This window comes from Taudactylus pleione, unplaced genomic scaffold (genome assembly GCF_031769625.1).
Source record: "Taudactylus pleione unplaced genomic scaffold, aTauple2 ptg000302l, whole genome shotgun sequence".
Lineage (NCBI taxonomy): Eukaryota > Metazoa > Chordata > Amphibia > Anura > Myobatrachidae > Taudactylus > Taudactylus pleione.
The window spans coordinates 7,928,489-7,953,641 of record NW_028284703.1 but is presented as its reverse complement, the minus strand read 5'-3'; the positions used below and the strand labels follow the sequence as shown (position 1 = coordinate 7,953,641).

Sequence of the window (25,153 nt, the reverse complement as noted above, 5' to 3'; positions counted from 1 at the left end):
GGGGCAAGTTGGGGAGAGCACACCCGCTGCTCTGCCTAGCAGAGCAGCGGGTGTGCAGAAGGTGAACAGATGCCGTGCGCATCGCACGGCATCTGTTCACTAGCGTAGGGAGCGCGCGCCCTGTCCCTCCTTCAGCTTTTGAAAAGTTGGGAGGTATGGTTTGATACATTAGTGTGTCAACATGCCTGGTTTCTCCATTATATATGGATTTAGTACATTCCAATGTAGGAAATGAGACTGTGGTGGGACTACAAGTCAAAGCATGCCTACAAACAGTATAATGCTAGGTTATACACCACACAGTCACCTACAAGATGGCGTAGGGGCGGGGCGCGGTCTCCGGAGGAGACACATCCCTCGCCCGGCCTAGCCTCTCCTACGTCACCGCCCTGCCCCGGGACCCGCCCGGCGGGCAGCACTCAGCCACAGACAGCGGCGGCAGCGGGTGTCAAAGCAGTGATGTCTCCCGTAGTGAGGACCCAGACTTGGCAGGCAGCTCCCTGGCGGATAGCTCGCAGCGCCGGTAAGAGCCTGAGACAGCCGGGGGAGCTGCTCCCTATCTAAGTTACAGGGTCCTGCGTGCAGCTCAGCTTCTGTCCCACTTCTACCTGCTCTTCTGCCCATGGATGTGGCAACATAGTGATATTATAGAGGACCAGGAACATTTATATATTAGTATTACATTTATTTCTAACACAACCTCTGCAGGCACATTAATAAATAAGTATAATATAGAGGACCTCCTTGTCCCTGCAGGCACCAGTAATATATAATAATATATATGTATAACGTAGAGGACCTCCTTGTTTCTGCAGGTACATTTTTTACCTCCTCTATGTTGTATGTCCTCTGGGTCTTCCTCCTGATAAGACTCTGAACTTTGCACAGTGTTTTCCAACTGTCTAACAACGTTGCAGCCACATTTTTGTTTACAATACTTCATAATTAGGGAGGAACAAGGAAAGCAAAGCACTAGGTACTGTGACTTCAAGGAAAAAAATGAGTTATTTGTCGGGTTGCAGGATCTAGTTGAATAGGTCCGTGCTGCCAGCAGGCGATTAAATATGCCCCATAGATTATTTGAATGTTTCTAGGTGACTATGGACGAGCGGCTCTGAATGAGGGCGGACGCTTTTTTTTTTCTTTCTTTACCCGGCCTCCTGGCAGCTCGCTAAGCTGTGGGTGACCACCCACAGCTTTTGCGAGCGGCCAGATGATGGTCGCGACCATCGGTCTTGCGACGAGACCCTTGCGGTAGGGTCTCTTCTGCCGCAAGCCCCAGTGAGCTTCCTGCTCTAATAGAGCAGGAAGCTCACTACTGACATCACGAGTGATGTCAGTAGGGCCGCCCTCAAACGGCAGGCGTTCCTTCGGGAACGCCTCAGTTTGGCCAGCCACCCCTCTCCCCGCCTACAAAACGGGGCGAGCTGTCTATCGACATCGACAGCCGTCCCGTTTGTAGCGAGTGAATTTCTCACTCGCTCCGGGGCTCGCGCACGCAGTGCCCCACCATCGACCCGCTTGCAAGCGAGTCTGAATGAGGCCCTATATGAGGCCAGCTGGGCAAATTTCTATTCAATAATGCAGGCGTTTACACGTGTTGCATCTGACATTGAGGCCCGTATTCAATTTGAGACAAAAAGCAGGAATCCGCGGAAAAGTTTCACCAATGACGTCATTTCGCCAGGTGGAAAAGTATCGCTGTATTTAATTTGAAAGACTTTCCGCCTAGGCGAAAAGTCAATGTAATAGACGGAAAAGTTTCGCCTATGAATAACAGGCGGAATAAAGTGCAGAATTGGAGTTTTGGGGTGCATCGTTGCGGGAACCCCTGTGCAGCCTTCAGACAGTCTCCCACAGGTAAACTGCGTTAAAAAAAATAATAAAAAAAACACTTAAGAACACCCCAAAAAATCACTTTGAATTTGGGGGCAAAAAAGAAATGTTGGGGGACAAAGCTAAAAACTAGCGAACTAGACTCTGGGGTGGGTCCCCAAGTATGCCCCATGTGTTTTTTTCATTGCAGGATTTTTCACGATTTTTTTTCAATTTAACTTTAGCAACTTTAAAATATGCTGACCCCCATTTTCAAGTACCTCAAATTTGCTGGGATAAGTTATTTTCTACAAAAAATAATCCTGAATACTATTCTACAAAAAAGCTATTTAGCTATTGAGCCCATTTAAAAACACCAAATACCTTCAGCAAGCCAAATCAGGGGTAACCATAGCTAACCCCCATGTCAGAGCATCTTTTGGGGGGTGTCAGGCTGATTTCCCCAAATCTGACAGTACTTTCCGCTTATTTAAGTTTCGCCGGGTCCCGTTTTCGCCTACTTTCAAATTGAATACAGGGATACGCGGGCACGTGCGCGATACTTTAACGCCTACAAGACATGCGATGTAGATGAAAAGTCCAGGAGGCAGAAAAGCATCGCAGGTCTGCTCAAATTGAATATCGCTCATAAACCTCTGGAACAGGAGATGTCTCTGTGTGTGACATGTGTATAGCTGATTGTAGATGGTGGATTAACAAGAGAACATGGGAAAGCAAAATGGGCCTGATTCATTTGTGCACACAAATCTTGTCACGACTGCAGTTCTGCAAAAATATGTTAATGATTTAGCTGATGCCTTGTACATATTGGCGTCTCACATCAGCTGCTTGCGTACAAAAGACGAAACATCGGGAACCTCTGAGCAAGCCTATGCTGCAGCAGAATGTTTATCTCCCATAAGATACCGGTGCCCCTGCAGCTGCCTATGCATTCACCAAGTCCCACTAGGGATGACCATCGTCCATCGATGATTCAAAATCATTGATGGTTTACGACCTATGTTGACTATTTTTTTTACCATTGATGGCTAAGAGCCAATGGTTCTTAACCATTGGCTCACACTCATTCATCGATGGCTATTTTTTTTTCAGACGGGACGGAGCTTAGCACCGCCCCTGGTGCTGCTAAGCCCCGCCCTTGTTTTTTTTGATTGGCCCACCATTCTCCCCTGCAGCGGTGGCCATCGAGGGGTGCAAACAATCGATGGTTTGTGTGCCATCGATGGTAACCACCGATGGACACCCCACCGATGGCCATCCCTAAGGCTTACTAGGGCATGCCCAGAAAACGATCCTGACAGGCTGGCGTTTATTTAGCCAGCCCCAGTCCCACAAATACTGCCTACCTGTCTCTCACTTTACGATAAAATCCTCGGTGAGACTGGTGTGTCAAACCCATCACAGCACATGTGCAGTGTGGCTTTGGTAGCTATGTGTCACTCCACTGCTTCCACCTTTGAATCAGGCCCTGTATATGCTCCACCTTTGGTTGTTTAGAAAGACAACATAAGCGATTAGTATGTTCTGTCATAGGTGGTTATTGGCTTCATTGTTTGGCACCCTAGTAGTGACACCATTACAAACATCAGTGACTGCATGGCATTAAACCTACAGTACATTGACATGGTATTATGATAGAAGTTTTTGTAGATGAAGAAGTCGGTCAGAGGTTTTATATTATATTATATTGTAAGGTTTAAAAAAAAAAAAAAAAAAGTGCCTTCATATCCTATTGCCAAGTTAGGTGACCTGTAGCTAACTAAGCCTTTCATCCTATGACTTGTAGTTCCACCATGACAACAGACCTGCAAGTGTATAGTGTAGTGTTTGCACAAGTTGCACGCTTACATTGATAAAGCAAGTCTCAGAAGCGTCACAGCGCACATGTTCATGTAAAGTTGTGTTCATAAAAATGTTACTGTAAATTCAGTATTTGGAAATGATGAATGTTATTGTCTCCTGACTAAATCAGTGATTGTGTGTATCCTGTGGTCAGCAGCTGAGCTCGATGTACTTTATTTATCTCTACAGCAGATGCTCTATATACCAATAAGCACAAATGGTTTCTGGCTGGGTGACTTGTAGAGCATATTTCTCTGCCAAGTGGATAATTAAGTAGACATGAAAATGTTATTTGGAGTTGTTCATGGTGAGGGGTAACCACGTTTGTATGTAATGATGTCTTTGTTCTGTTGAGTTCCTGTAGTCTCCCATCTACTCTTCTGCTTCTGTTTGAGTTTACATTTTTGGTGTGGGTTTGGCATCCTCCCCCTGCATACTGCAGTACTATATCCTGTCTACAGCTCTCTGTAGCAAAAAAGCCTGCAGCTAGCGTGATGCATATATGATGGCAAACATACATGTGGGACTGTAGTCCGTCACCCTAATCCATAAGCATGGCTGCTGTGTAAAAGCTAATTTGCAATTCCTATGTTGCAAACACTGGCAGAGCTGCAGCACCTGTGACTGGACATTGACAGTGTCTCCCAAAGTTGATCTATAGTTAAATAGTAACAGATTGGTTACAACTGATCTCTGCCTGTCTAGTGCAGATAGTGCTTTTTATACAGCAGGCATCAGAAAATGTCAGGGGTAAGGACGCCTGCCCGAACAGGGTGTCCTTTGTGTTTGCTGGGGGAGGTGGGAGGTTTAGGTTACATAGCGCTGTTAGCGTTAAATTTTTTGGGGGGAGGGTTAGGCACTACTGGGGGGAGGGTTATGTTTAGGTTGCACAGCGCGGTTAGCGTTAGGTTTTTGGGGGAGGGAGGGTAGGGTTAGACACTACTGGGGGGAGGGTTAGGTTTAGGCACGAAGGGGAGAGACAGGTTTAGGCACTAATGGGGAGGGTTAGGGGGAGAAGAGGGTAAGTATACTTTCCCAACCCCTGTCGGGATAGCAACCATCGGGATGCCGCTGTCGGTATTGTGACAGGAGGCACCCAGATAGCTGGCATTACATACCCATTCCGTTTCAAAGGCCTGCTGATGTGTTATTACAGATGGGTGCCTCTTTCATTGCTGAAATGTATTAATTTAATTTACTACTGAGCTTTAATGTAACGTGTGACCCTTTTGAAGGGTAAAGTGTTGCCCAATGCAGCCCCCAAACTGTATCAGGTTGCCTATCACTGGTGTATGCTCAGTCACCTTTCTACTTCTACAAATGCAAAATCTCTACATGAACTTTATTTACCTAAACTGACATGGCAGATTTGCTTATTGATCTGTCTGTACCTGGCAGTACGGTGTTACAGATTTGCATAGTAATATCTGAAGTTTCTTTTTTTTTTTTTTTTTTTTACTGATTTGTGCTAATGTTGTTATTTATTATAGGTATAATTTATTATCCTGTGTATAGACCTGTTTAGAAAGGTTTGCTAATTTCACAGACCACATATGTCAACTGCACATAAATGACTAGATGATTTCTGCTTGCACCCTCCTGAAGTGCGAGCAGAAATCCACACCAGCAATTTCACTCTGGGCAGCATCACGCCCATCACTAGAGTCTGAAAATGCAGTTTACCGTGACTAAAGCCGGGTACACAGTAGATAATGTCGTCCGATCCGAGGTCCGACAGGCGATATTGTCAGCGGGGGCCATGCTGCCGAATGCAGCATGGCCTCCACCGTCGCTCCTGGCATCGGCAAGTGTGTACGTACTTGCTGATGATGACACCCTTGTCGGGACTCGCCGCACGACACATCGGCTGGGCACACATCATAAAGTGTGCACCCAGCTTAAGGGGTGCGATGCGGTCAATTGTATAGCTCCGGATACTCATTCCATTGGTTTAGCAAACATGCACTGAATTGAATTCCACCGAAGGTTAGTGGAATGAGTAAATGTTTGGCTGAAGCACTTCAGTAGTAGTCTACTCTCAGATGAAGTTCTGGTAAGCCGAGGAGTTCCTAGAGAAACAGTCCTGGGTCCAGTTTTGTTTAATGTATTCTTTAAGGTGCGTACACACAACGATTTTTTGAACGATTTAACTATGACAATGTCGTTATCGTTAAATTGTTTGTAAAATCGTTCATCTTTTTAAGATGAGCGATAATCGTTCATGCGCATTTACGTTTGTAGTTTGTAGTTCATGGTCCATGCTGACTGTCCAACAAACGATTTTCGTTCAGAAATTTGTTCGTTGTGCAGAATGAACGAAAAACGATGAACGATTTCCATTCACTGTATGCATGATTAAAAAATTGTTCATCGTTTTTGAAAATCGTTCATTATTTTAGTAACCAACGATTTTTAGTGAACGATTTCTGTTCATTTTTTCAAGGGAAAATCTGAACGAAAATCATTCACTAAAATCGTTGGTTACGAACATCGTTATGTGTGTGCACGCACCTTAAAGCTGCATACACACACAACGATTTTGTTACCAACGATTTTATGAATGATTATCTGTCAGATTTTTTTAAAGTGTAATAAACGATTTTTGTAACTTCCCTTAATGAAAATCTTTCAGTTGGTCAGTCAGAATGAACTGCAAACGGGAATCGTTCATCGTTATAACTCAGAAACTGAACGATTGTTTCAATGATTGAACGATAACGACATCGTTATAGTTAAATCGTTAAAAAAATCGTTACGTGTGTATGCACCTTTATTGATGATATAGTCTACAAGTAGAGGTATTTGTTTTTGGCATATATTTAAAAGCTTTGTAATATGTTTATATTCCATTAGATACAAATTCTCAATTAAATAGAGGAATGGACTGGATGTACTGGACACGTTGCTTTTGGGCGCCCAAAAGCCTGACTCTCATATTCCTGCTCGTCACTTCAGGATGGTGCGAGCAGAAATTATGGGCACCTGTGACACTCACGCCCATTAGCGTAAATAATTGAATACACCCAGTCACTGCTGCGGGCTGTGTAATATAATTGAATTCCCCCTAATGATTTTAAAAATAAACAAAGCATGTAGCACATGATGAATATCTAAAATGAGACAGGAGTGAATCATTATGTAGTCAACAGAAGAGAGGAACCCTGTGGTTATTGTATCAGATGACATTTGGGTGAGCAAGCAGTGGGAACAGCCAGCATAGGACCAGTTTGTACAGGAAAAGGCATTAGTAGCAGGTGAATAGAGGATACTGGCGACTAGTGAGATGTTATCTTGAGTGCTGTGTATAGTTCTGGAGTCTGTATCGCCAAAAGTAATAAACAAAAAACCAAAGCGCAAATGGTTCAACCACTGAACAGTTATGGCTCACAGGAGAAGGTTGGTACATGGGTTATACGATAGAAACATTCAAAAATAAAAGCAATAATAGAGATCAGTAATATGCAATATTTTTACAGATAAGAGGTTTTTTCTAGAACAGGAAGATAAAGGAAGACTGAACCGGAACTGAAGGAAGAATGTTTTTTTTTTTTTTTCCTTTCTTATAAAGAATGGTATAACAGTAGTGGTGGGGATTCATACAGTTAAAGAAGTTCAGTCCAAACACATTGTTGTTTTTGTTTTTTCAGAATATTGAAAAAAAATAAAATAAACAGTCCTACAATACTATCATTTCAGCCCCCCCTCAAATAAAAGGAATAAAAAAAACAAAATGGACCATTTTATTTCCATGCTGCCTATCCTATGTGCTGCTTAATGAATGTATACTCCTCACAAGCTTTTCTACACCCGCAAACACACAAGCACCCTTTTTCTGAAAATATCCTTTATTTATAATACGGCCAGGTACTTTCATACCGTGCATCATCCAGTCCCTATCTTATTTGTCTGCCACTGTCTTGGGGACAGTCACCCGTACAGTCCCTCTTATTTGTATTAAGGTCTGAAAGCCCCTACTCTAGCTATGGTGCAACGCAGATACTGTAGTTCCAGACTCTTCCATTGCATCAGGCAGAAGGGATCAAACAGAAAATAGCATTTGTTTTGTAAGATTTTTTTGCCCTGCGGTATAAAAGAAGTGTTTTCTGGGTCCCTTTCCAATGACCGGAATTGATGATCTGTGGCTGAAACCCTTGGGGTTCCACCGCAGCCCCACTTTTCCGTGCTGAGCCTGGTAGTGCCTAGCAGAGGGACTGTACTTTGTTGATCGCCCTCTACTAAAGCTTTCAAGCCATTGCTGACCAATCTTATGTCTGACTAGCTGTTGCCCACGGCTTCATCCACGATGAAATCACTTCAGTCAACATAAGGCTACTGACAAGCGTAATGTCTGACTAGCTGTTGCCCACGATGAAATCGCTTCTGCCAACATTTTTTTTATTTGAGGTGTTTAGTTGTATTGCTTTGCATAGGGGCCCTGTGGCGGGAGTGGTCCATATGACCAACAGCGCTATACAGACTGGTGGCAGCAGCTCCTTCACCCACCTCTCACACCAATGTCACTGTGTGCCCTGTGCACAGACTGCTATGTAGCCTATCCTATTCACCCACCACTCACAACAACGTCACTGTGTGACCTGTGCACAGACTGCTATGTAGCCTATCCTATTCACCCACCACTCACAACAACGTCACTGTGTGACCTGTGCACAGACTGCTATGTAGCCTATCCTATTCACCCACCACTCACACGAATGTCACTGTGTGACCTGTGCACAGACTGCTATGTAGCCTATCCTATTCACCCACCACTCACACGAATGTCACTGTGTGACCTGTGCACAGACTGTGGCCTATCCTATTCACCCACCACTCACACCAATGTCACTGTGTGCCCTGTGCACAGACTATGTAGCCTATCCTATTCACCCACCTCTCACACCAATGTCACTGTGTGCCCTGTGCACAGACTGCTATGTAGCCTATCCTATTCACCCACCACTCACAACAATGTCACTGTGTGCCCTGTGCACAGACTGCTATGTAGCCTATCCTATTCACCCACTACTCACACCAATGTCACTGTGTGCCCTGTGCACAGACTGCTATGTAACCTATCCTATTCACCAACCACTCACACCAATGTCACTGTGTCCCCTCTGCACAGACTGCTATGTAGCCTATCCTATTCACCCACCACTCACACCAATGTCACTGTGTGCCCTGTGCACAGACTGCTATGTAGCCTATCCTATTCACCCACCACTCACACCAATGTCACTGTGTGCCCTGTGCACAGACTGCTATGTAGCCTATCCTATTCACCCACCACTCACACCAATGTCACTGTGTGCCCTGTGCACAGACTATGTGCCCTATCCTATTCACCCACCACTCACACCAATGTCACTGTGTCCCCTCTGCACAGACTGCTATGTAGCCTATCCTATTCACCCACCACTCACACCAATGTCACTGTGTGCCCTGTGCACAGACTATGTGGCCTATCTTATTCAAGTGAACGCAGGCCCAAAGCACCTCCCCCTCATCCCTTACCGGCCGCGCACATGGTGCTACACCTAACTCTTGCATTGATGATGTCAAGAAATTTTGTTTTTGTTATTGCTCAGCTTTAACTTGATCGCAAAGAAAGTGCAGGTTATTTCTAGGAGTTTCCACTACAAAATGATGCATGAAAATTGTTTCAGTAGTTTTCGCGCCAACATACAAAACAAACACACAACTTTCTTATTATATTAGTATAGATTAATGTGTGTAGGGCAGAGGTTACCAAACTTGGCCCTCGAGGCACCCTAACAGTCCAGGTTTTAAGGATATCTATGCTTGACCAGGAGGTGACTTAAATTAGTACCTCAGTCAATTTAATTAACCACCTGTGCTCAACCATGGATATCTCTAAAACCTTAACTGTTGGGGTGACTTGAGGACCACGTTTGGGGACCTCTGGTGTAGGGGTTTCTTCATGCTCTGAACCAGCAAAGGCTCTAAGCTTCCGATCACGTAGGTATCCTGCATAGTCTGAGAGCTTACAATTACAGATGTTCGTCTTTTGGGAGTCTAAATGAAATATCTTGAGTGGCTAGAAAAAGCTGTGAACTGGTTTATCTCCGCTGGTTGTGTAGAGAAGAGACCACATGTTCCTGTGCATAAGTGTATTGGGAAGATGGGCATGGTTAGGAAATCGTGCTAGGCAGAATAGGCTTTCTGTATATGGCGCCTGTTGTAGCATTATAGGGACTGGAGCATGTTGCCCCTTTACAAATTTAAAATATTAAGCACAGAGGGGTAATTTTAATGAAGCATCTTGGCAATTTGGATATATAGGGGGTATTCAATTAGCCGCAATAAAGCGATACCTTTAATGCACAACAAGTTATCGCACCCTTCGCACGATAATTTTGTTTATCACATCTATTTGCGTTCCTGTATTTTGCGCATTCCAGTTGCAAAAGTTGTGTTGCGGAATTCGCGCGATAATTCTTGCTGCTTTTACCCGCAATATGTTTAGGTGAAAATGGGGAAATCTGCGAGTACCCCAAAAAAAGGCAAGGTGATAAAGGATAACTGTATTGAAGTGAATTAGTGGCCCTAATAAAAGTTTTTGGGGTTCTTAAATTGTGTCAAATGATTGTTATTTGCATTTTTCTAAGACTTAAATAATTATAGATGGCAAGTGTTTTTTTTTTTGGTCAAATTAAATGTTCTACATAAATTGGGCGTCCATAGATTGTAAGCTTGCGAGCAGGGCCTTCATACCTATATATCTGTCTGGTATTACCCAGTTTTGTTCTATTAATGTTTTCAATTGTGAAGCGCAACAGAATATGCGGCGCTATTTAAGAAACTCTTTAATAAATAAATAAAAAATGTATATAAGTATATAGTGTTCCCGCTAGGCTATTTTAGCAGGGCGCCGCATCCTGGCCGATTTTTAAATGGGCGAAATGCACCCTGCCCTGAGCCTGCAGTTTCTCCCGGGGGTGGAAACAGTTGCGGTGACCGATCACTACCGGGTGAATTGACGTCGTGTGCATGTGCATGGCATCTATTCATTGTGAGGGGAGACTTTGTATGCATGTCACTAGAATATGGCCCCTCCCCGCCCAGGCATGCCCCCTTTTCGGGGAGCGCAGAGACTCCCTACCTGCTCCCTCAGTGCCCTGTCCTGCCCGCAGGTTAGCGGGAACTTAAAGTATATATTTGTGTCATTTAAATACACTTTTAACCACTTGACTGGCTAATATTTTTTCCCAAAAACCGCTCAGAAATTGTCAGGTTTTTTTTTTAGATTGAATTAGGTCAAGAACATCATTTTAAAACTTAACCAACACTATTTTATTAAAAATATATATTTTTGTAAACACCGTATACCATAAAGCAATTTTTATGGTAAACTGTAGGGATGGCTATTGACAGCTGCACCATCGATGGTTGATGGAGCAACCATCTATAAAAATCATCGATTGTTTGAGACCTATGCCATCGATGGTGTAGCATCGGCGCCAATGGAAAAAATCACTTGTTATCGGTCTAGTGTACTGTATAGTATACCATCCCTAATTGGAGGCCCCATATCGAGTGTTAAAAATGAAATTCTCGTTATTGGCAGATAGGTGAAATTTAACATGTAATATTTCACTGATCCTGTGGCGGATCGCGGAACATCGATGTCTGCCGTTTCCGACCGGCGGATCCAATCTCTGCATCGCGCTGATCCGTCTCAGATGTGTGGGGGTTTATGCTAATTAAAAAAATATTTTTGCCTAATTAGTCATTAAGGAAGGTGTCCCAGTGGTTGTGAACCATGGGCCTGATTCAGACCCCCTCGCGAGCGCTGAGCGCTCGCAAGCGGGTCGATGTTGTCCAAGGCTGCTCCGTCGTGCGCATGCGCGAGACCCGGCTAGCGACGGGGAAGTAGTCGCTCCGGGTCTCGCACCAAAGGGGGCGTGCTGTCGATGGTGAGTGACAGCACGCCCCCTTTGGTGGGCGTGCCGGGGGTGTGGCTGCCCAGACTGAGGCGTTCCCATGGGAATGCCTACCGTCTGGGTCCGGCCCCACTGACAACACTAGCGATGTCAGTGGGAGTGTTTTTGGCTCTGATAGAGCCAAAAGCACTACGGGCTTGCGGCCAACGAGACCCTACCGCAAGGGTCTCGTCGCAAGCCCGATGGTCGCGATGGTCTTGACCATCGCTACCATCTTTTTGGCCGCTCGCATAAGCTGTGGGTGGTCACCCACAGCTATGCGAGCGGCCAGGAGGCCGCTCCAATAATAGGTAGGATGGCCCTGATTCAGAGCGAGCGCTCTTGTCAGAGCGTCCGGCTCTGAATCAGGCCCCAAGTCCCCACATATCTACCTTTTTAAAATAGGGATTTTTCTCAACTTTTCACTTTCTTTGGAGGTGGTGATTAATTTGAAGTAAATGCTATGCATTGCATAAATGCATTAAATGCTATGGAGAATTTGCACCTGCGAAAGCCATGGCTAGCAGGATTGCGCGATAAGTATTCACACTATAAACTTTTTTTTGCAAAAAAAGCAGTTTATTGTGGTTAATTGAATTAGCCCCATAGAATCTCTTACGCAACCATTAACCTGCTATAGAAGAGTTTGTATCCCATCTAATATGTAGTAAAGGAGCAACATATTTGGTATACTTAAAATAAAATAACCTCTGCAGCTATGAAGTTTAAAGTCTAATAATATATCACAGCTGTTTGGGTGGTCTCTATGGAGATATTGTAAGAGACTCGCTATGCCCAGCTACAGAGCTGTATCTATTGTCCTGAATGTAATAGTTGACAAACTGATGGTTCTTGAGATAACTGACCTCCTATTACATGTGAGTGTAAACTGCAATTATCCTTACGACAGAGAATGACTACATTGTTTGTTTATGAGTAAACTTTTCACCACACACACACACACTGGCAGACCTGGGCATCTAATCTGCCATTGTGTGTACTGCTTTACACTAATGGTAATCCAATCAGTTGTCACGTTTCTGTGATTTCACCAGTTTATGAATTATGGCTGTAAGATTCTTTATCCTCCTGGCAGGAAGGTGCACATAAGATTCATGATTGCATATTTATCACTAATGTCTTCAGTCATGAGGGAATTGGAATTTTTATTTTTATTTTTTGTTTAAACATCTTTCTACTTCAGGGTCCATTGGGGGTCCACAGGGTTGACCTTGGGGTATAGCTGCTCCCAGGATGCACTGGGCCATCCTCCTCTATAACCCCACCCCCGTGCCACAGGCACCTCAGTTTTAGTTGGTGCCCGGCCGGAGTCGGGTCACCCTTAGCGCAGGGGGGCTACTTAGCAGCCCCTAAGCTTATTTTTAGAGTTTTCTAATTAAATTTTTTTCTTTTTAACTAACTCTTCAGAGCGACAGCATCAGACTGTCCATTGGACGTCCAAGCTGCCACTCCTACACCCTGCTGGCGCCGCGACGCCAGTACAGATCTGGGGATCGCAGTGGGACCCTAGAGTCTGTACTAGAATGGGCTCTGGGTACTCACACGACTGCTTCCGGAGCGCCGGGGATAAGGTAAGACGCGGGTCACTGCTTGCGGTGACCCGCGTGTCTATGCAGTCGCATGCCTCTGGTCTCCGAGGACAGACCGGAGGCACTAGCAGTGGCGGAGGACTCCCCCTCTCCGGAGGAATGCCCCGCGGGACCACTAGACCACCAGGGAATTATGACGGCAGCGGGAGCCAGCGTCCCTGGGGTTAATTGCTAGCCAGGAGAGGCAGCCTTCTCTATCTAGCGGCTCCTCAGCTTAGCGCGCCTTTCCGCTCAGGTCTGGCGACACTGAGCTGCTTCCTCCTGCGGCCACTCCTCCTCTGAGGTCTCCGGCGGCCATCTTCTCTCCAGTGGCAGCGCAGATCTCCCAGGCAGCGCGTGGACTGGTCCCCCTGTGTACCTCTCCCCTGCTAAAGGACAGCGTACACAGCACTATAGCCCTCCCAGACACTGAATCTGGGCAGGTTGATTGTAGTGACAAGGTGCAGTGAGTATTAACTTTCTGCATTGTATGTGACTTTTGCTAGTGCTGACTGTCTGTGCTTTATTTCTCCTTACTGTCAGTCTATAACTATCCCTTTCCTTCTCCTACAGCCTTGACAGGTGTGTAGGGGAAGGGCTTTTCTTGGATCTCACTAATATAAAGTCATGTATTTGTGAGGTCGGTCACATACTATGGTGTGCTACACGGTGCCATATTTGTGGGCTTGTGGGTGCGCCAAGAGTACATTCTGAGCTTCCCTGTTGTGTTGCTATATATATTTGTATGTATGTGTGTGTGTATATATATATATATATATATATATATATCTATCATGTCTGATGAGGAAGTTGAACGCTCTGCGGCTCCCACTCTGCTCTCCTGCATACGCTGCGCTGCTGGGGTGAATATGGAGGATTTATCACAGGATGGGCTGTGTATGAGGTGCTGTCAGTTACCTGGTCCCTCTAACCCCCCAACTTTGGCACAGGATCCTCCTTGGGCGGTGTATTCTCAGGTGCTGGCTTCCATCGCTGACTGTCTGGCGGTTCCGACTGCTCTCCCCCATAGAGGGTTACCCCAAACAGCCATCCCCCCTTCTCCGGGTATACTGCAATTATTGCAGTCTCCCCCTGGGCCTCAGACTGTTCATCCATACACAGGGTTCCCTATGTATATTCAGTCTCCTTCGGTGGCGCAGCAGTCCGTCCTTCCCTTCCAGGGTCTCCCGCAGGCAGTACAGAGTTTGACGGCCTCATCTTCAGCCTTTCAAACTTTGTTGCGTAGTGACCAACCTCAAAAGGCGTCTAAACGCACTGTTATGTCATCCCAGTCTGCGCAGCTATCAGACTACGATGCATCCTCGGATGAGGGGGAATTGCCTGAGGACTCTGATTCGGATTGCCCTGCCCAGGAAGTGGAGACGAAATCTTCCATTAATGTGCGGGCGGTGCGGTCCATTTTTGATCTAGAGGATGATGTCCCGGCCCCTAAGTCCAAGTATCCAAATTTTAAGCAGGCAAAAGTGACTTTGGCTGTTTTTCCTCTATCTGACCAGCTGACTGATCATATGGCAGAGGCCTGGCAGTTGCCTAGTAAGAGGTTCCAGCCGCAGAAATGTTTAGCATCTAGTTATCTGTTTCCTGCAAGTCATTGCAAAAAGTGGGAAACCCCGCCTGTGGTGGATTCTCATGTTACTCGCTTAATTAAGAGTGCTACCTTGCCTATGCCATCCATTTCATCCCTAAAGGATCCCACAGACAGGAAAGTGGAGACTTGTTTAAAATCCATTTATTCTCTCTCAGGGGCGGTGGCCCGTCCGTCCATGGCCATCTCTTGGATGGCTAAAGCCATTGAGAGCTGGGCCAATGTACTGGAAGATACTATTCCTGAGGAAGCTCCGGAGGTTCAGAGAGCTTTAGTTGGACAGATGAGGGATGCCGCTTCCTATATTGGAGAAACGTCATTGGATGCCAGTCTTCTGACTTCCAGAGTTTCGGCGGCAGCGTCCTCTGCTCGCCAGTCTTTGTGGCATCGTTCTTGGAGAGCAGATGCGGATTCCAAGAAGAGCCTGGAGGCCTTACCCTTTAATGGGGAGATTTTGTTCGGTCCTGACCTGGACAAAATTGTTGATACCTTGGCAAAGTCTAAGTCTGCGTTTCTGCCATCAGCAGCTGCACCTTCTAAGGCTAGGACCTCAGCCTTTCAGTCTTTTCGTACTCAGGGTAAGTCCAAGGGTCAGTCCTTCCCGAGGCAGCCGTCAACCAAGGCTGCCCCTAAACCAAAGAAGCAGGCCTGGAGCACTAGACTCCCTGCTTCCAAGAGGATAAGCCTTCAGCCTGATGGGATGGACCTCTCTCTGTTGGATCCCAGAGTGGGAGGCCGACTTCTTCAATTCGCCCAGTGCTGGTGCAATACCACCACGGATGCTTGGGTACGAGAAGTGGTCTCTCAGGGGTGTGCCCTTTCCTTTCGTCACAGACCCCCCCAACAGTTCTTCTGCACGAGTCTTTCACAGGACAAGACCAAGGCCATAGAGTCCTTGCTGAAAGCAGGGGTCGTTGTTCCCATTCCGCTTTCTCAACGCGGGACGGGGTGCTACTCTTCTCTGTTTCTGGTTCCGAAAACCCAATGGGTCTCATCGGCCTATCCTCAACCTAAAATCGTTGAAGAAGTTCCTCAGAGTGCCCACATTCAGGATGGAAACTTTGCGTTCCATCATTCTGGCTATGGAACTGGGGGAGTATATGGTCTCCCTGGACATCCAGGATGCCTACATCCATGTCCCTATAGCACCTTCACACCAGCGGTATCTGAGGTTTGCTATACGTCAGCTTCACTTCCAATTTCAGGCTCTGCCCTTTGGCCTTTCCACAGCTCCAAGGGTGTTCACCAAAATTATGGCTGTCATGGCTGCCCATCTGCATAGCCAAGGTTTACGGCTTTAGCCGTATCTAGACGACCTCCTATTGCTGGCAGGCTCTCCGGAGGTACTTTAACAACATCTGCACCTGACGATCGCTTGTCTGCAAGCGCATGGTTGGCTGATAAACTGGAAGAAGTCCTCCCTCATTCCGTCACAGAGGATGGTTCATTTGGGAGTCCTTCTGGACTCTCGTCAGCAAAGGATCTTTCTGACCTCCAGAAAAGATGCCCTCCCTACAACTACAAGTGAGCAGTTGTCTGAAGAGTTCCCAGGTGTCGGTTCACTCGGCAATGAGAGTTCTCTGGTCCATGGTGGCGACATTCGACATGGTGGAGTATGCCCAGTTTCATTCCAGGCCCCTGCAGGGGCTGATTCTATCCAAATGGAACGGGTTACCACACCGGATCAGGACTCAGATGCTGGTGTTGTCTCCGGAGGTGCGCCTGTCGTTTGCTGGTTGGCTTCAGATGTCACATCTCACCAAGGGTCGCCCCTTTTGGATCCCAGACTGGGTTCTGCTCACGCCAGATGCCAGTCTCCGGGGTTGGGGGGCAGTGTCAGGTCCATAGTGTTCACTCTAGCTCCGGCGGCAGGCAGGGCGCCGGAGCTAGAGAAGGGCAACCTTGTGCGTGCGCCCAAAAAGGGGGCGTGGTCATGAAAAGGGGGCGTGTCTATAAGACGCGTCCCCTTTTCGTCAGACTTGGGGGCGTGCCGGCACTTACGGATACGCCGGGCAGCCCCCAAGCGCTGCAGACAGGGAGAATAGATGGCGGGCGCATGCGACCGGTGTCTATTCTCCGGTGGTGACCGGGTCACCGCACATTTCTCCACCCGCGGGACACTGCTTCGCGCGGGTGAAGACGGCACCCGCAGGCTGTGAGGGCAGGGCGCTTTTTGCCCTCCTTCTGGAGGGCAGGGTGCTTTTTGCCCTCCAGAAGAAGGGCAGGGCGCCGTGCCCCGCTAGAACAGCCTAGCGCGAACGCTAGGTCCACATTCACTTCTTCAGGGCCGTTGGACGGCGGAAGAAGCGGTTCTTCCCATCAACATTCTGGAACTTCGGGCCATGTACAGGGCCTTCCAGTTGTCCGGTCACACTTTTCAAGGAAGGGCAGTGCAAGTTCAGTCCGACAACGCCACCACGGTGGCGTACATCAACCGTCAAGGGGGGACTCGCAGTTGAGCAGCAATGTCGGAGGTGTCACGCATCTGTCTTGGGCGGAGTGCAACCTTCCGGCCATCTCGGCAGTCTTCATTCTAGGAGTCCTCAATTGGAAAGTGGACTTCCTCAGCCGTCACGACGTGCATCCTGGGAAATGGTCCCTTCACCCAGAGGTATTTCAACTACTCGTGGACAGGTGGGGACTGCCGGAGGTGGACCTCATGGCCTCCCGTCACAAGCTGCCTGTGTACGGGTCCAGGACGTGGCTCCGGCTTGGCCCAGACTTCCTTGGTACTCCGATCTTCGGGGCCTCTCCATCAAAGTTCCGTTTCTTCTGCCTCAACGTCGGAACCTGTTGTCTCAGGGGCCCTGCCTTTACCCGGATCTGGGTCGTCTGTCTTTGACGGCGTGGCTCTTGAGACATCCGTCTTGAGGTCTCTGGGATTTTCCAGCACAATGCTACAGGCGCGTAAGCCTGCTTCCGCCAGGATTTACCACAGAGTGTGGCATACTTATTTTCAATGGTGTGAGTCCAAAAACTACGATCCTCAGGCGTTTCGTGTTTCTAGAGTTTTGGCATTCCTTCAGTCTGGTTTGGACCTAGGCTTACGCCTAGCGTCTTTGAAAGTTCATGTGTCTGCACTTTGTGTGGTTCCAGCGTAGGATAGCTACTCTGCCAGATGTCCGCACCTTTTTCCAGGGTGTTCTCAGGATTCAGCCTCCCTTTGTCCCCCCAGTGGCTCCGTGGGATTTGGCTCTGGTGCTTCGTGCCTTACTGGGTCCTCCATTTGAACCTCTTGAGTCGGTGGAACTCAAATGGTTGACGGTTAAGACTGCTTTTCTACTGGCGATTGCTTCAGCCAGAAGGGTGTCAGAATTGGGGGTGCTCTCCAGTCGCTCTCCTTTTCTGATTTTTCACCAGGACAGGGCAGTGCTTCGCACTCGCCCAGGTTTTCTACCTAAAGTGGTTTCTAAGTTCCACATTAATCAGGAAATTGTTGTGCCGGCATTTCAGTCACCTGATCTCTCGGCTGGTGAGGCTTCCTTAGATGTGGTCCATGCTCTCAAAGTTTATGTAGACTGGACTAGTTCCATTCGAAAGTCTGATTCCTTGTTCGTTCTCTTTGGTTTTCACAAGAGGGGTTGGCCTGCCGGCAAACAAACTTTGGCCCGTTGGCTTCGTTTGGTTATTTATGAGGCTTATGCACAGAAGGGTTTGCCTGTTCCGTCCTCTGTTAAGGCTCATTCTACTCGGTCTGTGGGTCCCTCGTGGGCTGCTAGCCGTGGCGCCTCGGCCGTTCAGCTGTGTAAGGCGGCCACGTGGTCTTCCATCCAGACCTTTCTAAGGTTCTATGCTTTTAACACCTTCGCCTTTCAGGATGCATCCTTCGTGCGCCGGATTCTCCTTTCAGCACAGGAGCGTCCCCGCCCTTAGTTGTACTGCATTGGGACATCCCCAAGGTCAACCCTGTTTACTCCCTATGGACCCTGAAGTAGAAAACAAGAGATATGGTAAGAACTTACCTTTGTTATCTCTGTTTCTACGAGGTCCACAGGGCGCCCACCCTGACGCACTGGGAAATTCCGTCTCTAGGCAACAAGGAGTAGGTGGATGATCCCTGATAGATGCGTTTCGCTCTTATCCAAGGGCTTTTTTTCACAACCACTGTGTTCCCGTAGCATTCACCGGGACTCACTATCGGCGTGCGAGCACCTGGGCTCCCTTGTTACACACTAGGAGTCTACTCTGACATGCAGGCTCGGTAGCTAGAGCTGCTTCCGTGGACCAACCAGCACAACGTGCTTTACACTCCTCCTCACTCTCAGTGCTCAGAAGTGAGGAGAGAGGTCAGACGCATTGGTAGCTGGAGGCACAAGCTGTTACAAACCCAGTGTGCCCGCTCCTTTGCAGTGGACAGAATTGGAAGGACCACGGGCAGTGTGAGTACTGGACCTTGATTATTTATACAGGGTACCGCACTTCCCCGCTATTGCCAATTTGAATCACAAAGGTGAGAGGCACTGCAGGCCTCCTACACAACGGCAAGCTAAGAACTTTTTTTTTAAATTGTTAGCACCCCAAGATATTAGGTTGCTACTGGGAATTCCGTGATCTATTTGAGATACAGCCGGTGAGCTTCAAAGTTACTAACTTTTACTGTTAAAGGATTATTATATAAAGAGACATTTGTTTCTAATCAAATTGCAACAACCAACTGGTGAGCATACAAGTATCAACTTTGTATCTACAATATAACCATTTACACTTTCCAGATGATACTGGTTAGATACTGAGATATCCAAGAACACTAGATTACTCATTTAATATAAACAAGTATTTTTAGAAAATTGAATTGTTATACGTACTAACTAGGTATTATGTATTAAATCCATTTTAAAAGGTAGCCTTTGTGTCAATCCAACATATTATTTAAGGTTATGTAATATCTGTTTCTTGTGCAGTTCACTAGAAGGTTTTTTCCGCTTGGTGAATCAGCCTTATTATTCTGCAGTACTCACACTGACCCATTGATCCTCCACAATGACTTCCTATTTTTGGTAGATTAAGCACAATAGAAGGTATTTTCTGGAGCTGTTCCCTAGCCTATATAGAAATAATGAGACCGCCCATAGCTCCAGGTGATCGGTTTAGTCGCTCAGCAACATGGTGTCTTATCTCTATCCTGTATATCAAACGCAGCTGTTCTGCTAATTTTGCTGAGGTTCTTTTATATTGCTGGTATATTGGCTACATAATCTATCTTTTATTATATAATTTATGGCCGTCCCGTAGAATACTCCAGGGAGGCCACGCCTGCTCTCAGCTCTCACTGGCTGGCTGGATACCATTGTCTTTACTATCCCACAGCTAACTGGCAATCCTCCGCGTGAATGGAGTAGCTTCTGAAACAACCTCCCAAAAAATGCCCAGCATGCTGGTCTGGATGGCAGAAAACCAGAGGTGCCCCTGCCCACCACGCACATCTCGCCTGCAGCTGTTATTGCCGCAATGGACATCCTGCTGGAGAGAGAGACTTTCACCCACTTTCCCACATGCTGCTCCTGGGTGAGCCTCTAGCTCTGGAGACTGGGAGGAACTGGCGGGACCCATGCCCCTCAGCGGAGAAGGCCAAGCTCCAGCCCTGGGTGATGACTGCCACCGCATTGACTGTGGGGATACATCATCTATTACATCTGAGATGGCCTTGCTGATCATTTAGCACATTTTGAGGGCTACAGATAGACAGGGGAAACAAGTGTGAAAGAGAGATGAGGAGGGAGTGGGGAGTAGTCAGAGGAAGGTAACGTCCTGTTCCCAGGGAGAGTGTCTTAGAATTTTGTAACACTTCTCCATAGAGAAACATGACATCAGTGGGGTTTTCGGCAAACTCACTTAAGAGCTGCATTCAGGAGCGCAATTACATTGTAGATTTGGCTGTTCAGTGTACTGTAGCCTACTTTCCATAGGTGAATGGTGTACAACTACTGTATGAAAACTATTTATATACTAAATGCCCACTGCTAATACATGCCCTCACATCTGCCCCACCACCCACTCGCTTGCCCTCACACACTGGTTTTTGAAACTCATCTATCTACAAACTCTATCTGTAAAGAGTGTGATGGGGGAAGAATAGGGGTGAGAGGAGGAATAGGAGAGAACTAGGGGAAGACCTAAGGAATACTGGGAGAGAGATGGGAAGCCAGTGGGAAGAGAGAACAAACAACTGCACAATAACTAGCAACCTGGCAAAAGATGGGTCCAAAATACTAGTAACTTATATATACAGCTCATATAGGGCCTGATTCTGAGTCAAACGCAAAGCGGCTGCGGCAGCATGATTTACTACCTTATGCTAATTAACGTATCCCTATGGCTTCATGCATTTGATCTTACCACTTATGCTGGGTACACACTGGCCGACATGCCGGATGTTCCATTGAACGGCCGATATATTGTGTGTGTGTGTGTGTGCGTGCGCGCGCGCGTCTGCCAGTGTATACCAGAAGAGATGTATCACTTCGGCTGTGCTGCACACCCGATGCCCAATATATCTACAGTTATGTGTGCATAGGCCGGTGGCGATTGACAGCTCAACTGGGCGGGTGCAAGTTAATACCCGCCCAGTTATGATGTCAGTCATGACGAATTGGGCAGTCTGTATGCAGAAGTTATGTTCTACACAGTCTGCAGATATATCTGCAGATCAGTCTGTTTTTCTGTAAGTCATCATTTGTATTGGCACCCACCTCCTACCCCATGCAGGTTGCAAATATCCGTTATAAACCGGTGTCCATACGTGCGCCTCAAACTAGCGCGGAAGTCTGGCCACACGCCTACAACACTCACATGAGACAAAACTTTCCTGTGAGTTTGCAAGTTTGCTGCCCAGAAACTCCCATTTCACAGACTGCCACGCTCAGAGCGCACCAGCTACTTGCACATCTTCTGTCAAGGTACGTACACATACAAATATACACACACACACATGCAGTGTACATTTCAATAAATACAGAAATTAGGCTACAGTCATAAATACTTAAACACATACTTATTCTGGGAATTAATATTTCCATCAACAGGATATCTGGTATAGCCTGATACATACAGGAGCTGTATAGAAAGGAAGTAGACAATAGGATAGCGTTACATAATCCAATTACCACCCCCTGAGGTTCACATACTTTCTCAGAAACTTTTGTATCATGCTAAATCCACACATGGTGTATGAATCACCCTTTGTTCCTGTGAGTTCCTTTTCCATTACGACATCTGGCCTCTCCTTATTGTGTTTATGGTCATCTGACTTAGATCTATATATGTAATGCTGCAGGAGGTACCAGACGCATATCCAGCAGGTCAGTGCAGCGTTCTTTAGCTTCTATTGGATATAGGAGCATAAGTGCCTCTGTTAACTCTACGACACTGGACACAGCGCTCCAAGTGGGCTTGTGACGTTGCTAATGACTCTTGAGGACTGGCAACATGTGGCGTGGTCCGATGAGTCACGGTTTCCTTTGTTTCGCGTTGATGGTAGGGTTTGGGAGGGGCATAGACCCCATGAGGCCATGGACCCCATTTGTCAACAAGGCACCACGTCTCGGGGTGATTCAATTGTTTCTGCGTGCTCCATCGCGCCTGACGGCCCGTCACTTTAGATGGGGCGTCATTCAATTCTTGTTCTGGCTCTGGGTGCCCTTTCATTTATCGTGCTAAAATCCCCCCTTGCCATGCCAGGTCCCGTGAGACTCTGCTAGCGCCGGGCATCTGTTTTTTTTTATTTTGCCTTTTTTTTTTGTCAAAAATGCGCCTGTCGCAATGTGATGTGACTAGAACGCACCAGCAGCCTGTGCTGTTTAATCTGATATGCGACACTTGTATATCTGTATATGAAGTGCTACAATGTAGCTGCTGCAACTTTTTTCATTCCAAGTTCCGTTGTGGCTCATATACAGTACACACACACAGGTGCACACAGGTATATACAAGCGTCGCTTATCAAATTAATCCGCACAGTCTGCTGGTGCATCCTAGTCAGAAAAAGACGCCCAACGCTGGCAGAGCAGCACGGGACCTGGAAGCTCACTGCCGGGTCCCATGCTGCATGGCGTATGGATCTGCACAAAATAGTCTAATTTGGTGAAGTGAAATGAGAAAAATATATATAAAAAATAATCTTTATAAATAAAATTCTGAATATTGGCATGTGCATATGTAATCACCCCCTTTGCTATGAAGCCCCTCAAAAGTTCTGGTAACACTGCATAACAATGAAAATGTTTCCTATGTGCAAATGGTGAACTAGACGCATGTGCCCAATCGTGAGCACGCATTTTACGGCAAGTCGCAACCACATCTGCAGCAGCCCACCACCCCCCTTCATTCCCCATTCTTTTTTTTTCCTACTTAATAAATTTTTTTTATTTATTTATTTTTTTAGTAGTTTTTTTTTTTTTTTCTTCACGAGTAGTTCATGTACAGTGCGTATGTGTGCAGACATCGACCCTTGTTGCCAATAGATAATCACATATACCCACAATACCACATAATTTCACACATTCGGCTACAGATTACCATTATCTTCACCACAATTTAGGAACCTCTGCTACATAATTTCAAGTGCTGGATGATGCTATTTTTTCTGGCAAACTCTTAAGGTGGGTATCCACTACCCGGCAGTGAAAAGACTGAACGATAACGATATCGTTATCGTTCAGTCGTTCACTACACTGCAGGGTGCCCACACTGAACGATGTGTCGTTCAGTGTAGGCACAATCAGTCATCTGCAAAAATGCTGATCCTGACGATATCGTCAGGTTGACCAGCATGTTTGCACGATGATAGATGTCTAATAGACCAAATTTTCAAACGATGTTCGAACGATTATCAAACGATTTTATCGTAATCGTTCAACTTTATCGTCTAGTGGATACCCCCCTTTACGATTGTGAGCACGGTATATCCTACTAGCTGACACCTCATAGCACAGGTGGACTTACAACGCTGGCCTCACACTTTGATCAGACAGTGTCCTCCCTGCCGGGCATTGTATAATGATAAATGAAAAAGATAAATCTTTGCCCACTAACCGCAAGATTGTTCAAATTCCTGTAAGAGTTCTGAGCCAGGGCAAAAAAATTACCCACCTGCACTGCCTGAGATGCCGGCCAGCAGAAAGGAGGACTCTCTGCAACAGGGCAGGCTAGATGGCTCTTACCATGTGTGGTGCAATGCAGAAAATTACATAAATGCTATTTTTTCACCTCTCCTGTGGGATGAATCTTGTCCGCATGTAATAAAGTGCTGCAATTCTTGGCATAAGCTGTGATTTTGCCAAGTCTTGTCTTCATGCACACCGTCCTGCCCATTTCACTAGGAAGCGAATGGGATTTGAAAGTGTAGCCAGCTCTCCCGGCAGTAGGTGGGGACTCTCCAAAATTCCGATGTCTCCCAGGCATTCCGGCTAAGTAGGCAAGTAAGTTATAAATTACTAACAATGCATACACTGAAGTTCCAAAAGTTGTCGGATAGATGCCTATTGCATCATGTAGGGCCCCCTTATAGCCCGGTGAAGTGTAGCAACTCAACATGGTATCGATTCCACAAGTGGACGGAAAGCCTTCTGGAAAGCTTACCACAGCTCCCTGATATTTGTAGGTGTAGGATCTTTGGTGCGAATGGTGACCACACCATTTGTCGGAACTCTCCAGAATGCTCCTCAAACCAATTCTGGACAACTTGGGTCCGATGATACGGTGCATTATCCTGCTGGAATATTCTATCGGTATGGGGGTACATGAGGTCCATGGAGGGCTGTATATGGTTATTCAGCAATGCAAAGTAGCAATTACTGGCCAATGAAGCGTTCAGATGGCCCAGCGGACCCAGCCCATGCCACGTGAACACAACCCACACCATTATGTAACTACCACAAGCCTGTATGGTGCCTTGTTGACAACTGGGGTCCATGGCCTCATGGGGTCTGCGCCATACCCGTACTCTGGTACCTACTGCATTGAATAAGGATGTGGCTTGAGGAAATGTCGCTTGTCTGTTACCACGGACAATTCTGGCCAGATGCTGCTGGTCACGCTCATTAAGCACCTGTGGTCGGCCACTGCACTGTCCACGGTGGGTGGTAATGGTAATGCCTTCCATGAGGTATTCCCGGAACACACGCGACACCGTAGCTCGAGGGATGTTGAATGTCTGCACAATTTCGCAAATGGAATGTACCATCCATCGGGCATCCACTATCAAGCCCCGTTCGAACGCCATTACTTCACGTTCACCTTGCAATGAGCAACCCAGCCAGTGTTCAAACTGACTCTCAAGATGTCCGATTACTATTGATGCAGATATGGGCATTTCTAAGATGTACGGTGACGCCGCCTTC

General features: G+C 46.8%; 1 protein-coding gene across 1 annotated transcript in view; it reads left to right on the top strand.

Annotated features, from left to right (window-relative positions):
- The first annotated feature begins 396 nt into the window (after positions 1-396).
- Positions 397-25,153, top strand: part of RELL1 (RELT like 1) — a 71,798-nt gene continuing 47,041 nt past the window's right edge. The window contains exon 1 of the mRNA XM_088442016.1: positions 397-523. Within this exon, the coding sequence (XP_088298142.1) occupies positions 460-523 (64 nt within the window). The 5' untranslated portion in view covers positions 397-459. The remainder of the gene's footprint in view (positions 524-25,153) is intronic.